The 17,229-nt window shown below is 42.4% G+C and overlaps 1 protein-coding gene and 1 non-coding gene across 2 annotated transcripts in view; both read left to right on the forward strand.

Annotated features, from left to right (window-relative positions):
- NUP133 (nucleoporin 133) overlaps window positions 1-17,229 on the forward strand; it is a 55,213-nt gene that overhangs the window by 14,845 nt on the left and 23,139 nt on the right. Inside the window, exons 9-15 of the mRNA XM_068982375.1 lie at window positions 1,600-1,747; window positions 3,663-3,810; window positions 4,642-4,799; window positions 6,389-6,480; window positions 10,519-10,682; window positions 11,801-11,895; window positions 14,273-14,497. Of these exons, the coding sequence (XP_068838476.1) occupies window positions 1,600-1,747; window positions 3,663-3,810; window positions 4,642-4,799; window positions 6,389-6,480; window positions 10,519-10,682; window positions 11,801-11,895; window positions 14,273-14,497 (1,030 nt within the window). The remainder of the gene's footprint in view (window positions 1-1,599; window positions 1,748-3,662; window positions 3,811-4,641; window positions 4,800-6,388; window positions 6,481-10,518; window positions 10,683-11,800; window positions 11,896-14,272; window positions 14,498-17,229) is intronic.
- Window positions 1,901-1,973, forward strand: TRNAG-UCC (transfer RNA glycine (anticodon UCC)). Its single transcript has one exon. It is a non-coding gene; the product is annotated as a tRNA-Gly (tRNA).

Here is a 17,229-nt window from a genome sequence, read left to right on the forward strand (position 1 = left end):
AGGCTCTCAGGACTGTTCTCTGTGGCCTTGCTCACCGCCCTCATCCAGGAGCTGTTTAGGTCACTGCCAGTATGTTCCAGTTTGGACCAGTGTCCTTGAAGTTTTTGAGGGAATTCAGGTAGAAATGATAAGAGTTGGGGAGCTGGGAAAAGGGAACAGTGGAGAAGGAAAATGAAGCTGTGTCGGGACTGCTTGATTTGAAGTGCATGTCATCTAGTCAGTAGCTTGCTTTGTTATTTTTAGTTGTCAGTAGAGAGTGCTTGCCATCCTGTTAATATTTCTGAAACTTGAATGAAAGTTGTTAAAAATGCTCCTTAATGTTTTAGGAGTTGAGATTAGAGACCGTTTAATTTTTTTTAGGTTGGTGGCAACAACTTTGCTAGACTTAAGAGGACCACATACATTTTTAAGATGGAAAAAAGTTTGTTTTCACCTATACAGCAGCTTGAATATACAGTAGCAGTTCTATGATTAGTTATTAAAGGTAAAACCAAAATGCTTTTCTTCTGTACAAAAGTAAACTTTAAAAAGCAGGTTAGATCGGGGTTGGCAACCTTTTCTGTAAAGGGTCCAAAACTATATTCTTAAGCTGTAGGGACCATGTGGTCTTCGTTGCAGCTATTCCACTCTACCAGTGGTAGCAGTAGAGCATCCGTGGACAGCACACAGGCAAGTGGGCATGGCCGCCTTGCAGGACAGATTCGCTTACAGAAACTCACCTGTGCTCAGTTTGACTTGAGAGCTGCACTCTGCTAATCCCTGTGTTTGGTGATTTGTTGGTCTTTTTAAGTCAGATTTATTGAGTTACATTTCACATACAGTAAAGATTTTGTACCCTTTTTAGTGTATAATTTGGTGAGTTTTGACCAGTGCATAGTCAGTTAACAACAACCATAATCAAGATACACAACAATTCTATCACTCCAAAAATTACTTTGTACTCCTTTGTCAGGGGCTTTCTGGGTGGCTCAGTGGTTAAAAAAAAAACAAACCTGCCTGCCAGTGCAGGAGATGCAGGAGACACGAGTTTGATCCCTGAGTTGGGAAGATCCCCTAGAGGAGGAAATGGCAACCCACTGCAGTATTCTTGCCTGGAAAATCCCATGATCAGAGGAACCTGATGGGCTATAGTCTGTAGGGTCACAGAGAGTCAGACAGGACTGAGTATGCATGCTCACACTCCTTTTTCAACCCCTTCCTTCACTTCCAGCTCCTGGCAGCCATTGATGTCTTTTCTGTCCCTATAGTGTAGATGGCATCATACAGTATAAAGCCTTTGGAGTCTGGTTTCTTTCACTTAGCATGATGAATTTGATATTCATTCAGTGTTTCCTTCCTTTTTACTGCTGAGTAGCTTTACCAGGATTGTTTATTCAGCAGTTAGAGGATATTGAGTTGTTTCCATTTTTAGCAATTATGAGTAAAGTCACTATAAACATTTGTACACAGGTTTTTGTGTGAAGATAAGTTTTTATTTCTCTTAGGTAAATATCTAGGACTGGGCTTGCTAGGTCATATGGTAAATGCATGTTTATCTCTTTAAGAAATTGCCAAACTGTTTTCCAAAGAGACAGTATATCTTTCTTTTTCATTGATTAGCGATGGGCTCCTAATTTTGGCAGCAGCATGGCACCTGGCAGACAGCCCCTGCCTTGTCTATTACTCTCTGATAACAGTAGAAGATAATGGCTACCAAATGTCAGATTCAGTGACTGTGGAAGTCACTCAGTATAACCCACCTTTTCAGGTAAGATTTCTATTAACAAGCTAAATGACCAAGTGACAGTAACTTGCTGAGTTTTTTCTCCCTAACCGTTGCAAGGTCAGATTCTTTGAGATATTCACCTGTAAGGCTTAGAAATACGTTTAATTTAAAAAAAAAAATCTTTATTGGGGGACTTTCCTGGTGGTCCAGTGGCTAAGACTCTGTGCTTCCAATGCAGGGGGCCCAGGTTCAATCCCTGGTCAGGGAACTAGATCCCTCATCCCGCAACTAAGAGTTTGCACGCTGTAATAAAAGATCCCACACACCCCCAACTAAAACCTGGTGCAGTCACATGTAAATACATTTTTTAAAGTAAAACCCCTTTGTTTATTTATTGTCATTAGCCACAGGCTTTTAATCCCCTGACTGTAGATTGAACTCGGGCCCTCAGCAGCTAAAGCAGAGCCCTAGTCCACACTGGACCACCAGGGAATTCCCAGAAATACATTTTAAATAGCTAGTGTTAAGGCATTGCATTCTGTTTGCCATCTCATACTCATCCTCTGTTCAGCCTCCGCTAAAGAGAAGTGAGAGTGGGAGCCCTTGAGTGAGCAGTGTGCTTCTCCTGCAGCTCTGTGAAGGGATTTTCATTTGTGTGTTACTGAGTAGAAAGAAAATATTGACGATGAACTGGAGAGTGAAAAATAGGAAGAAACTTTATGGGAATTGGACTGTGGTTTTGAGTGCTATATATTGCAGAAAAATCCGCTTTTTGCTCAAATAGGATTATATTTGTAGGTAACTGTATTATATATTTATTAAAATTCATGTGAATAGTTAAAAGGCAAGAGTTGTGGACGTGAGGGGATGGGGCGGGCGGGGAGGGGGGGTAATGAATTGAAAGAATAGCATTAAAGCATATACATTACCATATGTAAAATCAGGTAGTCAGTGGGAATTTGCTGTATGACACCGAGGATGCAAATGCTCTGAGACAGCCTAGAGGGCTGGGATTGGCTGAGAGGTGGGAGGGAGGTTCAGGAGGGAGGGGGGGCATATGTATACCTGTGGCTGATTCATGTTGCTGTATGGCAGAATCCAATACAATACCATAAAGCATTTATCCTCCAATTAAAAATAAGTAAATTTTTTAAAAAGACAAGCTGTCTAATGTTAAGTTTCTTGATGGCAATTTAACATTGTTTAATAACTGCTGCTATTTAGGAGAGGCCCACACAAGTAGTATCTAATTCTATTGAACTTATTCTTAATACAATTTGCATAACTGACTACTGTAAGGAAATCTTAATTTGATCTTTTATTTCAAACAGAAATAAACCTTAATGTGTTCTGATTATACAAGAAAAATACATTCAGTGTTAAAATTTTTCACAGACAATGTGAAAGGGATAAAGAAGACAATTTGAGAATTAAAAATTTATGGGATTCCACTTTTATATTTGTAAAATTCTTTTAATAAACAAAGTATCCTTTTGAGCTTTTGCTAATTTTATGACTTACTAAGCCTTATTTCTATTTGTCTAATTTCATATATGAACAAATTAACTCAGTTTTCTTATGCTTGATATCTGGACAGTGAAGAAAGAAACAGTATTTATCAGGGGTTGTTTTAAAAGTATATCTAAATTCTAAAATAATGAACTAATTTTATTTTCTTTCTCACGTTTGTTAATAGGCTTTTTAGTTGAAATCTTACCACCATGGAAATATTTTCAAACTTTGCTAGTTATTTGCAACTCAGCAAATGATTTCTCTGATTGATGTTTATTAACTTGTTTCTGTCATGTTTTGTAAATCATCTCAGGTAATTTTAACAAGGATAATCCGTGAATTATTTTGTCATTTTTATGAGATAGTGTACAAAAGTGTGAATTATGAAGTCATACAAAAGTATTTTTTGTTTCAATTCTTATTAAATATAATCTGTAATTTTCAGTCTGAAGACTTGACTGTATGTCGGTTGATGGTCCCAAACTTTTCAAGCCAGACTGCCTGTCTGTACACTGAAAGTGCTGTCTACATGTGCTCCACAGGGACTGGGAAGCTCTCTCTTCCTCAGGAGAAAATTGTTTTTAATACACAAGGTGGGTAATCGGTTTTGGAAAGCAGGATCAGGAACTCATTAGTCATTCTGAGAAGTTTTTGTTCTCTTTGCAGAAGCTTTGCTTCAAGTGTGCTACCTGTGGTAATTCAGTGCCATACCTACAGTTGCCGAGAAACTGGGAGGGTGGGAGAGCCCAGTTTTACTATAGACAGAAAATAGTAACATTTTCCCCAGAAGAGGCCAAGAAAGAAAGAACTGATGCTCAGAGAAGTAATTGTTTGTTCCTGGTCAGTAAGAATGACTTATTCTGAGTTGATATTCTTTAAACAAGTTTGTTCAGACCCCTGGGTGAGAAGAGTCCCAGGCACTGGACTCATGCAAGGGGGCTGTGGTGGGGGCGGGGGTGGTGGTGTTGGGGGAAGCCAACCAGGAGTAGGAAAAATAAGCAGACAGTATTTATCTGAAGGGGCAAAGGGCAAAATCCAGGTGAGCATGGTCCCAGCCCCAGAGCCTTGACTGGTTGGGTGAGATGCTGTTAAGGCTGCAGGCAAGCTTAGACCTTTTCCTTGCCCTCCCTTTGGCTTACTCAGTAAGTCAGAGTAGGATTGACGAGCTGTTGCTCTGCGTCTTGCAGAAGGGACGATTTTCTTGTTTGGTTCACTGTACTCACTGCTTTTGCACACCACCATGGAGGACTCAGCCTGCCTCTGCAGATAGCGAGGAGCCTTGATTTGATGCAGGGCTATAACTGGGTTCAGAGTAGGAGTAACACAGTAAAGGGCTGTCAGCAGGATCTTCTGCTTAGGGAAGTAGATTTAGGAGGGTATTGTTTGGTAATATGTATTTGTTTGCGTATTTTTCTTTCTCTTAGGAGACAGTATTTTAGGAGCTGGTTCCTGCGGGGGTATACCTATCCTTTTCTCTAGAAACAGTGGATTGGTGTCTATTACTTCAAGGGAAAATGTGTCCATATTAGCAGAAGATCTTGAAGATTCCCTAGCATCTTCAGTTGCTGGACCAGGCAATGAGGTAACATGGTTTCATAATTTTTTTTTTTAATATAATTGATTTTGTTGTAGTTGTGTAGTTGCTAAGTCATGTCAGACTCTTTGCGACCCTATGAACTGTAACCTTCCAGGCTCCTCTGTTCATGGGATTTCCTAGGCAAGAATACTGGAGTGGGTTGCCATTTCCTTCTCCAGAGGATCTTCTCCACCCAGGGATCAAACCCACATCTCCCACATTGCAGGCAGATTCTTTACCACTGAGCTACCAAGAAAACCTGTTACAAAGGATTTAAACATTTTTATTGGACTATTTCCCACAAATGTTTAAAAGTCATACAGTTTTGAAAGTTATGATGAAGATGTTCTTTTATCTCTCTCATTTCCTTTGTCCTCTTATTCAGAAGCAACTACTTTTAAGTCTCTTAGGTGTTTTTTATTTTTTTGGTGTTTTCCTCCATATTTCTAAGTAATATGTGTATATTGCTGTCTCTCATTCATTATTTTTCATCATCTGTAGACCTCCTGTTATTGAAGACGAGGACTTGGGGTAACTTACACTCCTCTGCCTTGCCTTTATCATTCCAATATACATTTTTTCCAATCTAATGGCAATGTGAATGTTGTTTTACAGTCCAGAGTGAAGCAGTATGCTGATTATATTTCTTTAATGTAGTGTACAACTTCATGTGATGCTTGGAGTGGACCAACTGTATATTTGCTTACTTTTGTCTGATATTGGGTTTAATCTCCCATCATGTTCCAGCAGCTCTGTAAATGTCTTTCTCTCTAGCTTTGCCCAGTCACATGTAGAAACCCTGTTCCTGCTGTCTGCTCCTTGTCCTCGGGATCTGTCACCACACCACTCGAGTTTGCCAGGTCTCCTCCCCACTCTTTCCTCTGCTTTCCATCTTTGTGTAGCTGGAACCACAGATGTGTGGGGGGTTGAGTCTCTTTTTCTTCTTGGTATTCTGGGATGATTTTTGAGGGGAGAGTGGGGTAAAAACTGTCATTTTTTTCACTGTCATCTTGAAGCTCATAATCTATGAGATTTTTATGATTCTTTTAAGCATTAACACTCTTTTGAGTAATTTCTGTTTGAAGAATATGTAAAGTATATAGACTTTTTGTGTAATTCAAAATGAAAATGATTTAGTAACAGTTTCAACAGAAAGTAACTTTTTAAAAAACTTTCATTCTTTTGTAATCATGTAGTTTTCACAGTCCTGCTATATGTTCTGAAGCTATCTTAACAGTATTCTGTTCCTTTTAAATTTCTCTTAAGTTTTTCTTTAAGCTTGAAATCAACCATTATGATTAGAAATCTACTCTGTGATGTAAGGGTAAGCCTATCCAAAGGTTATGTTGTGATGAAATCCCCAGATAATTTTACTCACAATATAATTCCTGAATTATATGTACATTTTCTGTAGGACTTTAATTATCCTTTGATGTTCCCGTAAATGTCTTAAGTATATAAGTCATTGATATAGAGAGTATGGCAAACAGCTTGTATGTCTGTGTTGTTTTCGTCATAGCTTGGTCTAATTTTTTTGCAGTAACTAAGAATATTCTTATACCTTCAACTCTAAACTATAGTTTATTATTTTACAGAGTGTGGTTTTTGATACTTCTACCAAGAATGAAACTATTGCCCAGGAAGATAAAACCAAATTGCTCAAAGCTGCTTTTCTGCAATTCTGCAGGTATAACAAGTTTTTAAAATTTTGGCTCTTTTGATGTCCAAGGACACTTCACTGACATTTGCTCCTTATCTGTTGACTAGTGGGAGTGAGTTGAAGGAATGATACCATCACGGTGGTGTTTTTCTGAGCTTAGTACTTTAGCAAGCTCTTGTTCTGATTTTGGCAGCTGGGGGAGGGTTCCAGCCAGGCTAGGAAGAGCATGCTGTGACACAGCCCTTGCCCTTGCTGCCACACTGTAGCACTAGAAATGGCAGTTGTAGAGGTAGCGTGTGAGCATCTTTTATGTAGGATGTGAAGGCAGTGAGATTCCATACCAAGGTCATCCTAGCTGTTGTAAAGTGTTGGCCTGGCAGTCGAGTTTTGTACTGTTGCAGTCACCAGAGAACTCTCTGGCTTACTTAATACAGCTCCTGGTCCTGAGTTCAGCTGTTCGGGGTTACGCTGGGGGTGGCAGTTTTCCTGGTCCTGCCTGAGCTCGTGCGTGGTCTGAGGTCAGTAGCCAGCTGTCTGGCTACACTTGCCCGCGTTGGGCCCTGGCTGGTCGGCTCCGTCTGCCTCACATGGTGTCTCTTCATCTAGCAGGCTGCCCTGGCCTCTCTCAAGCCCCAGGGTTCCAGGAGCAGGAGAGAGCAAGCATTGCTACATGAGCACTCCTCAAGTCTCTATCTGGTCATGGTTACTAATATCCCAGGGGCCCTGGTGAGGTCCGGGGGAGGACGCTCACAAGAGGGTGTGCACAGGGTGGAGCAGACAACTGCACTCGCTCCGTCACACTTGCTGACTGGGTACAGTCATCTCTGCTTGTCCCCCACACACATTCTGCATAGTATGTGTCTGGTACCTTCCTTAAATGTTGTGCATTCCATTTATGTTGGAATTAACACTCAGGAAAATTGTGATCCAACCTTTGCTCTGCCCCTAGTTAGCTGTGTGAGACTGGACAGACCGCTTATCGTTTCTGGAATTCTGGTTCAGCAGATCTTTGTTTTTAAGAGACATTCGTACTGTACCGCCTCCATTCCCCTCACTCTCAGCTCATGGTCCCGTAACTCCACTCCTCGTGGTCTGGTGCATGGAGGCGCCCTCTCAGCTTGAAAGGGGAGGTGCGCTCATGTCTGGAAAGTTCTGGGCCGTTATAGTGACGGTCTGCTAAGCTTAGTTTGTTATCCAGAGGAGGGCACCATCAGGTCAGTTTTTGGTTTCTGTTTTTATATAATATTCTTTTAATCTTGTTTTATTGCATAGTGTTCAATCTGACTGCCAAGATTTGGATTAATACTATGATTTTATCTTGTATAATTTTATCCTTTGTACAGCTCTGACAGTCTTGTCTCATCTCAACGTTTATATGGTAATAGAGTCATTGTACTAGTTTCCTGTGCCTGCTGTAATAAGTTGCCACAAACTGGGTGGCTTAACGCAATAGAAATGTATTCTGTCACAGATCTGGAGGCCTGGTGTCCAAGATGGAGGTGCCAGCAGGGCCAGCTCCCTCTGAGACTCTGGGCCAGGACCACTGCTTGCCCCTCGCTGGCTCCTGTGGCTGCGGGCACTGGCTCTCTGGGCCATGTCTGTACCCCTCAGTTGTCTCCACTGTCACCCGTGGCTGTCTTCCCTGAGCACCTGTCCTCACACATCCTGGTAGTGACACCAGTCATTGGATTTTGGGCCCACCCCAGTCCAGGATAACCTCATCATAACTCAGCTGATCATATCTTCGAAAACCTCATATCCCAGTAAGGTTACATGCTGAGTTCCTGAGTGTACTTGGTTTTGGGGGAAACACCATTCAGCCCAGCATAGTCATTTCTAAATGTTTTACTGGAGAAGATGATTAAGTACAAAAGGGGTCCCTGACCTTAAGTGCTGATAAGTATAGTAACCTTAGGACTGGTGTTATTGGGCTTCGAACGCAACTGTGCCTTCTACTTATACTGTTTAGCATGAAGTACCATGAGATTAACAAGTAATCATTTCTGAGATGGTATCAGCCAATAGTCTTTAAAAAATTAAGACTTTTCACAAATGGAATTATACCTTTAAAGCAGCATTTCTCAGTCTTCTCACTATTGACCTTTGAGGCCAGATAATTTTTGCTGTGGGGCCGTCCTGTGAATTGTAGAGCGTTTAGCAGCATCTCTGGCCTCTTCCCTTTTGATGCTGGTAGCATTCTTTTTCCCCTAGCCTGTGACAACCGGGATTATTTCCATGGGGCCCAAACTGGTGGGTAGTTTAAATATTTAGTTTTTTGTAAAGCTAACATTACTGTTTTTTAGTATGGTTTCTTTGAAATTAATTTTCTTTTGATTTTCATTTTGCTGAACTCAGTATAAATATAAAATCTTGTTCGTGAGAATTTTAAGAAACTTCGTCTTTTGAGTAAAATAGTACATTATCGAGTGCTCTTGCCATAGTATACTTTGTATTCCCATAACCTCTAGCACAACTAGGTTTCCAGCTTCAGCCTTCCTTTTAACACTTTTTGGCAGTTCCTCTGTGTGTCTCTGATCAGCTCTGTCTCCTGTACTGCCCAGAGACCATTTCAGCCCTTTCTTCACGTCCTCTGTCCCCATTTCTCCTCTACCCTTCCACCCCCGCGCCCCCCAGCAGTTGATTCAGCCCCCTGTTCCACAGAGAGAACAGAAGCCATGAGGCCAGCTCCCTGTACTCACCACGCACAGGCTTACCTGCATCCCGGCTCCTCTTTCTCCTTACCTCCCTGGAGAGCAGGAAGAAGAGTTCTTCCCGAGACCCGTCTCTGTCTTTGTTCCGAGTGCCACTGGGTTCTGCTTCCCTTGAGACTGCACTTTCTTAGTTACCCTGTCCTATATCTCTGACATGCCGTTCTTAAAAAAGACCAGTCTTTGTGTCCCCTTTGAGCTAGACTCTCTTCTGCTTGTTCCTGGTCATAGCTAAACTGCCTGAAAAGTGGTCTCCAGTTGTTACTGTCTTACAGATTTTCCTCTCTCTACTCCCAATGTTTTCTCCTTCCCAGGCTTCACTTGCTGAAGAAATACAAATCTACCTTGCCCTGGGCCAGTACGTATGACGACCAATGTCCAAAAGCAGTTGTGTGTTCCACAGGCAGCTGATTGTAACACATCTGAAACTGGGCTTGTCTTCTCCAAATATTATTCTTTCTTTCCTAGCCTATGTTCCAGCCGCATTCAGTTGTTTAGACTCGTCTTTACATATCAGATCCAACCAATGGCCAGAATTTCCCTCCTGTATCTCTTTCTCTTGTATCTCTTTCTCTTGTATCTCTTTATCTACTTGTCTCCTCCTCTGCTGCAGCTACTGCTAGTGGAAACTCTATCCTCTCTTGCCTGGATAAATTTCTGCAGGAACTTCCTCACTGTATTTTTATCCCTCATGTCTGATCTCCCATCTCCATAGCATAGTTAGAATGATCTTTTAAAACTAGAACAAATCACGTTTCCTTCTAGGCTCACACTCTGTCACATGTTTTCTGAGACCTTCTGCACGCTGTCCTTCAGTTGCTGGTGTTGCTGAGAGGTCTGCCCTGGACCCTTCTTCCCTCTCTCCTCTCTGGGTGATCGCCATTCCCCAGGCCTTCCCTTCTCTTGATGCAGGTGTGCCGGGTCCTGTCTCTGCCGCTGTGTCTCCCTCCTGCAGTCACCCCAGCCTTCCTGCACGTTCTCCTCCAGGAAGGCTCCCTGCCCCGCCGGTGGCTTGCGTTTCTCCTCCGCGTGCCCTGTGGCCCTCTGTTAGTTGCTGAGTGTGTGTGTGCCACCGCCTGTTTGCCTTATTCCTCCTTTCTCCTGTAGACTTTGTGAAGTCTTGGGACGGTGCTCTGATGTTTTGTTTATTGTTCTGTCTCCAGAGCCTGCATATCGTAAATGTTCAGCATATATTTGTTGAATTAAGGAATGGATAATTGTTGTCTCCCTTTTAAATAAATGTTATTAAAAGTGATAAACTTTGGGCTAACATACGGGATTTTAACTTCACAATTAACTTTCATGGTGAATTTAGTACTTTGAGTTGTAATACTTTTGTTTTCTAATTTTATTTCAGAAAAGATTTAGGTCATGCTCAAATGATAGTTGATGAGCTGTTTTCCTCTCACTCTGATTTGGACTCCGATTGTGAGCTAGACAAAGCTGTCACCCAAATCAGCGTGGACCTGCTGGACGACTACCCAGCTTCTGACCCGCGCTGGGCTGAGTCTGTGCCTGAGGGTAAGAGCATCTGAAGTGTAATGTTGCAGGGAGGTCTGTTTCGAGAAGAATATTCTGGTTCTTTTGTTCAGGCATTTCTTGGTGCATTTTTTTTTTTTAATTTTCTGTAACAATTTAGTATTAATTCAGTATTCTGTAAAAGTTTGTAACTTTCTTTATAGCAGATTTTAAAAAGGGCTCAGTGCAGGTAGTTCCCTGGTGGTCTAGTGGTTAGGATTCAAGAGTGTTCACTGCCATGGCCTCATTCAGTCCCTGGTCAGGGAACTGAGATCCTGCCAGCCATGCAGCACACCCAAAGTAAGGAACAGCAACAACAGAAACCCTGCCTCATCTATTTTACTTACACACACACGCACACGCTCATGCACGCACATGCACACACACACACACACACACACACAGAAAGGGCTCAGAACAGATCTGCCTAGTAGAACAGAAACGGAGGAAACATTGGAGCAAATCCTACATGTTGTCTGAAGTAGATTAATTAGCTCTACTTAGCTTTGTCAGCATTTTATTTCTAAAAGGAAATTGGTGGCATAGGTAAACATTTGGCACTTACCGGCCCCAAATTAAATGATAATTTTAGCATAACTCCTGAATTTGGCCAATAGAAATTATATGTTTTTCTAACAGCAGCAGTGATCAAACCTTGGCCTGTAGAAGTGGGCACATGTTCTGCCCTGGGTCTTCTCCAGATTGTTCCTCTTACCCTCCAGGCAGCATTGGGCTACCTGGTGGTTCCCAAGGACCATGGAACGGTCTCAAGAATCCTTTCTCTCCCTAATTTCCTACCTAGTAAGTAGCAATAGGCTCCTTGGAGACTTGGGAAGGAAACAGCAGTGCTCACCTTCTTTGACTGTTTTGAACTGTCAGGCTTAGAATAATACAAAGTGATGAAGCTAATAGTAATATATTTGTGTTTTGAATAACTGTGGTATGAATTTTATCAAAGCCCCAAAGGTTTCCTATAAATTTTAAACCTCTTGGGTAATGTAATTAATAATTGCATTGAAAGGTCATTTCTTTCCTTTTGTATAGATTTTTCTCAACCTTTAGTAGCAGTAGTTGTTGTCAAGCCAGCGTGTCATATGTTTGTCTTGTTATTGTTTCACCAGAAGCACCTGGGTTCAGCAACACATCCTTGATTATTCTCCACCAGCTAGAAGACAAGATGAAAGCCCACTCTTTCCTTATGGACTTCATCCACCAAGTAAGCACCCCGTTGCTGTGAGCCCCGAATGGCTGGACTCCTGACTTTGCTGTGCCTTCTGTGGCTCTCCCATGACAGCAGGAGACCCTTTCTTGCTGATTCTGAGGTGTTTCACTGGGTGGGACGTGACTGCTGTTGTCCATTTTCTTTGCTGACTTACGTAAACAATTCCAGGGCTGGTAGGGACCTGTTACTGCAAGAATCAAAGCTGCATTGAAAATAAGATAAAAAGGAGAAAAATAGTATACTTCAGCAAAAATGTTATTTTAACTTTTCTTGTTGCATTTTATGACACCCTGCTTTTCATTCAGATGTACTGTGTACTTTTATGTAAAGTTTAGGTTTTCCTGAGTTGATTTTGTATCATTAGACAGTGAAGAATCTGAAGGTGATGACAGGTTTTTCTAATATATAGATGTTTAATTTAGAGGTGCCATTAGCATCAAGTACTCATTTAAAGTATTCCTCTTTTTTTAAGGGGGAGGGAAATTGCCATTTATATTGTGCCCAAAATTAGACAATGTTTTTGTTGCTAGACAGAGTTGTTACATAAAATCACCTATCCTTGCCTTATTGATCAATTGTGTCTCCCAGGCATAATCCAGAAAAGTTAGATTATTCCCATTTTTCTGTGTTTTTCTCCCACATTAGAAATGTCTCTGTTGAAAAAACTGCAGTCAGCTCCGTAACAGAGCACTCTGTAGCGGTGGGCTGGCCTGAGTCTGGCCCAGCATGGCAGCCTCAGTCCCCAGCAACTGCTGAGTAATCAGAATTGCTGCTGCAGCTGAGGAACTGAAGGGTTTTTTTTTTAATTGACTAACATTTCAGTCACTACTTTGTTGGATAATGGCTACCTTATTGGACAGCGTGGTTCTAGAGGATTCCAGAAATGTCTTGGTTGTTTCTAATCCTGCATACCGCTTCACTTTTAATGCATGGTTTGGCTCCTGTGTACTCTTCTTGTCGTGACAAGACAACTTTATTTATTCATTGAGTTCTTCCTTTTCTTAGTATTTTAGATTGGCTACAGATCAATGGGGAAAAAACACATTTTCTCCTGATGTAATTGTCAAGTGTATCAGTTAACTATTAACACATAACAAACACCCCAGGATGTACTCAGTTGAAACAACTCAGTGGGTTTGACAGGTAGTCCTGCTGACTTCCCATGGGCCCCCTCCTTGAACCACATTTGGGGTTGACTGAGCTGGCACGTCCCCAGGTATCTTACCTGACTGGCAGGCAGTGCTATTCAATCTGCTGGGGCCTCTTGGTTCCTACCTACCTAGTCTCATCCTCCTCTAGGCTGGACTGGCCTCCTATGCCAGTGCTCTCCTCCAGGGAGCACTCTGAGGAGGTGAACTTAAGGCTGTAGGCTTCAGGCATCACATATTGTCATTTCCACCAAAGTGTTATTGGTCAAAATAAGTCACAAGGCTAGGCCAGATCAAAGGGATTGAGAAATTGATTCTGCTTTTAGATGGGAGAAGTGGCAAGGTCACGTTGCCAGAGGGTGGGCTTGTTGGCATGGGAGGAGTCCGTGGCCCTAACATGCCACACTAAGGGAACACTTAGTTCTTCGAGGGCAGGAGCAGTAGAGCTGGACCTGGTGCGGCATCTCTTGTCACAGTCTCCCTGGGCTCAGACCCTCGTGGAGTCGCACAGCTGCTGGCAGCAGTGTCTGTTGCAAAGGAATGTCTGTCCAGATCTAAAAATCCCACTTTGCCTGCGCCTTTATATTTCCTTTAATATTTAGAGCTTATTTCATTGAAAGATCTGCATTAATAATCAGGGAAAATGTACAACTACATACTTGTATCTACAGAAATAGTTTTAAATATAAACTCTCCTTCTTGAGGCAGAAATAGGCATCAAGTAAAGAGGCAGCTAATGGAGAGGGTTAGAGACCCCATCCTCCTCCTGGCTTTAGGGTTCTGGAACAGGAAGACTGCTGAGTTTCTAGTTCCAAAGGTCTGGAGTTGAGAGGAGTTGATTAATGTAGGTAGAAAAGAATGATTTTACAATTCTTTGATAACCATAAGCAATAATTTGAGGAGTAAGATAGGGAGAGACAACAGTAGTTGACAGAATCTCTGGGGTCACTGTAATCTTAGAAAAGAAACACCTGTACTTTCTTATAGGTGTAAATTGCCCTGGCTGGGTGCGTGTGTGCATGGGTGCGTGTGTGTGTGTGTGTGTGTGTGTGTGTGTGTGTGTGTGTGTGTAACAGCCCCAAAGACAGACAGCGGGAGATCTTTTTGGGGGAGACTGGGGCCAGCCTCTCTGTGCCCACTGTGCTTCTGGTGGAATTACGACCGCATCCTCCTGTGTTTTACTTTGAATGCTCTCTAAGAACACATGTTGGTTTTTCCACAAGGTCGGCCTCTTTAGACGTCTCAGCACTTTTCCAGTGAGAGGGATGCCGATGGCCACACGGCTACTGCTCTGTGAGCATGCCGAGAAGCTGGCTGCTGCCATCATCCTTAAGAACCACCACTCGAGGCTTCCTGAACTCATGAACACAGTGATCCTGATGGCTTTGAACAAGAGGGACTGTGATGTCCCGTCCAACCTGACGCCTGCAGATGTCTTCTTCAGAGAGGTGAGATGAGCCCCCTCCTCCCCTTAGCACGACTCTGGAGCACGGCCATTTACTGAATGGACCCCCAGCAAGGAGAGGGTTGAGGACAGAAGATCTCATTGAGTTTTGAATTGAACTCCATGTTTTCTGGTTAAATTATCGCTCAGAAGCATCACTCACTGATCACTTTCCCTGTAAATGAGAGCTTGGGAAGTTGACGACAAAGTCCTCTCTGTCATGTCTGATGTTTTCTCTGTGCTTCCTCACACCCGTCTTGACTCTGCCCTGGAGGGCATCTCCACAGTGGGCTCTCCTGCCCCTGCATTGCTGTTGGCTTTGATGGAGCGGCAGCGCCGTCGGGTCAGAGCTTGGAGCATCGTCCCCACCTTTCTTCCCTGCTGCTTCTGCCTGTTTGCTGCGCCTGCTGTTGGACCAGCCTCCTCTTCGGCTGCCCTCTTTGTGTGTCCAGCAACTGCTCCATCCCCGTGCCCCTTCAGGCCTGGAGCGAGTCGTGTCTCCCTGCCTCTTGTAGCCCAAGGCTACACTGTTCTGTCTGAGTGCCCTTACTCTTACCCGTTGCTTTGTAGATAGTCCCTTCTCTAAACTCTTCTCAGCTGCCTGCTAGGATCCTGCTCTGCATCTTTTTTTTTTTTTTTTTTGACTGTGCTGAGTCTTCACTGCTGTGTGTGAGCTTTTTCTTGTTGTGGAGCACAGGTGCTACTTGCAAGGGCTTCAGTAGTTGCCCCATGGCAGGTAGAATCCTCCCGGACCAGGGATCAACCTTGTCCCTTTTGGCAGGCGAATACTTAACCACTGGACCACCTGGGAATTCCTTCCACTTCACTTTTAAAGTCAGATTTATTTTCAGAGAAAAGGAAAACCTCCTGTAAACTTGGGAGGGAGAAGAGATGAAGGTGCTGGAAGTCAGCCCACAGCTCTGGTACCTGAGTGAGTGCTCCCAGCCTTGTGAAGGACAGGGCTGCCTCCCGTCTCCATGAGTGAGCACTGATACCACGGCCCAGGGCCGGCTGTCTCAGTGGGGACCACAGGCCCTGCTCTGAGCCACCTGCAGCAGTGTTTTGGGCATGCTGATAGGCTGCTTCTGGAGTTCATAGTCCTTCCTGGAACTCTCCCTCCTACCTTTGTGGCATTATCTGAGTTTAGAAACAGTGCTAGCCTTCCCCCAATTCTGTGGAATGTGGAATTGTTTTTTGCATTTGGGAAACTTCTCTGTTTGGTGCCTCTAATTTTGATTCCTTCCTCCTACAATTTAGCTATAATCTAGCAACTAGTAGCCTCTGCCAAGAGTCTTTTTTATTCTGAGTATTTGATGTACTGTAACCTGAAAATAATTTGACACTGAACTATGTTCAGATCTGTTGACTCCATAAATGTATCTAGTTTGACGAAGACATCATTTTTATACGTTTGGGTTTGTTTTCTAGGGAATGTAAGGCAAAACATTTTTCTGTTTCATTTTGTTTTTTAATCAAGGAAGTATGCCTGAAATCTGAATTAAAGAAAGACAATTCACCTCAGGTTTTTTTATCTAACCAAACTATTGTCATTCTTTTGTTTCCCTTTTTGTCTTTTTTTCCCCATGTTCACCTTTTTATTTGAATATTGGATTTAATAAGGAAAAAGATGCACTGAAAATATGTTGTAGAAAAAAATACACAAAACAGGATCATTTTTTAAAGTATAATCACCATAAAGAGAAGGGTAGTTCAGGTTCTGTGGCATCACAGGACATCACATGTCCCATAACTGTTCCTCATACCCCACTGAGGATGGGACAGGAGAAGGTTGATTTGTCCTCCAGATACAATGTCTTAATTGTCCTTTCCTGCCTTAGCCACGTGGCAGGGTTGGTGCATTTGCACAGATCTCCAGTTGTGAGTGGAGGGAGAGTGGATCGTGAGCACAGTTCAGCTCAGGTCAGGCAGAAACTGTGCTCCTGACCAGTTCCTTTTTTATTGGGAAGGTGCACTCAGTAATTTAACAAATTACCACATCACTTATGTTCACAGTCCTCTGCAGGGACAGCACTATTTAGGTGGACTTGGATAAGATAAGATAACAGTGGTAAATTAGCCAGAATTGCGCGTTGTCCTATTTAAGGCATGACGGAATTGTCACCAGAGAAAGTAAACAGAAATAAGATAATTTAATTACTCATCCCCTGGATTTTAAGATTTTGAGCTATGGAAAATGGAAATTAAGTTTTGGTAATCAGTGTTAGCATCTAGGATGTGCTATGTGTTAAGTTGCTTCAGTCATGTCCGACCCACCAGGTCATGTACGATCCACCCACTGTAGCCCACCAGGTTCCTCTGTCCATGGGATTCTCCAGGCAAGAATACTAGAGTGGGTTGCCATTTCCTTCTCCACCTTTTTGTCTTTATTCATACATAATTTTACATGATAAAGGGTTTTTTTTTTAAATTATTGATGACAGATTGAATTGAGCAAGAGCCTGATTCCTTTTTTGACTTTTAGATCAAAGTACTAAGCATATAGGTTAATTGAGTATGTGTACATTTTCTAGTTAACTGGGGAAAAAAAGGAAGAGTCTGAAACTTATCAGTTAGAAGGATACATAATTGATGAGTAGTACCATAGGATATGACAGGAGAAAAAAATTTAAAATATGATTGGTTCCTCAAAAGAACACTCCATATAAAAAATGATAATGTTTAAGATTGTTTACATCACCATTTATCTTCACTTCTTTTTACATTTACTGGTCTTTG

This window comes from Capricornis sumatraensis, chromosome 10, assembly GCF_032405125.1.
Source record: "Capricornis sumatraensis isolate serow.1 chromosome 10, serow.2, whole genome shotgun sequence".
Classification (NCBI taxonomy): Eukaryota; Metazoa; Chordata; class Mammalia; order Artiodactyla; family Bovidae; genus Capricornis; species Capricornis sumatraensis.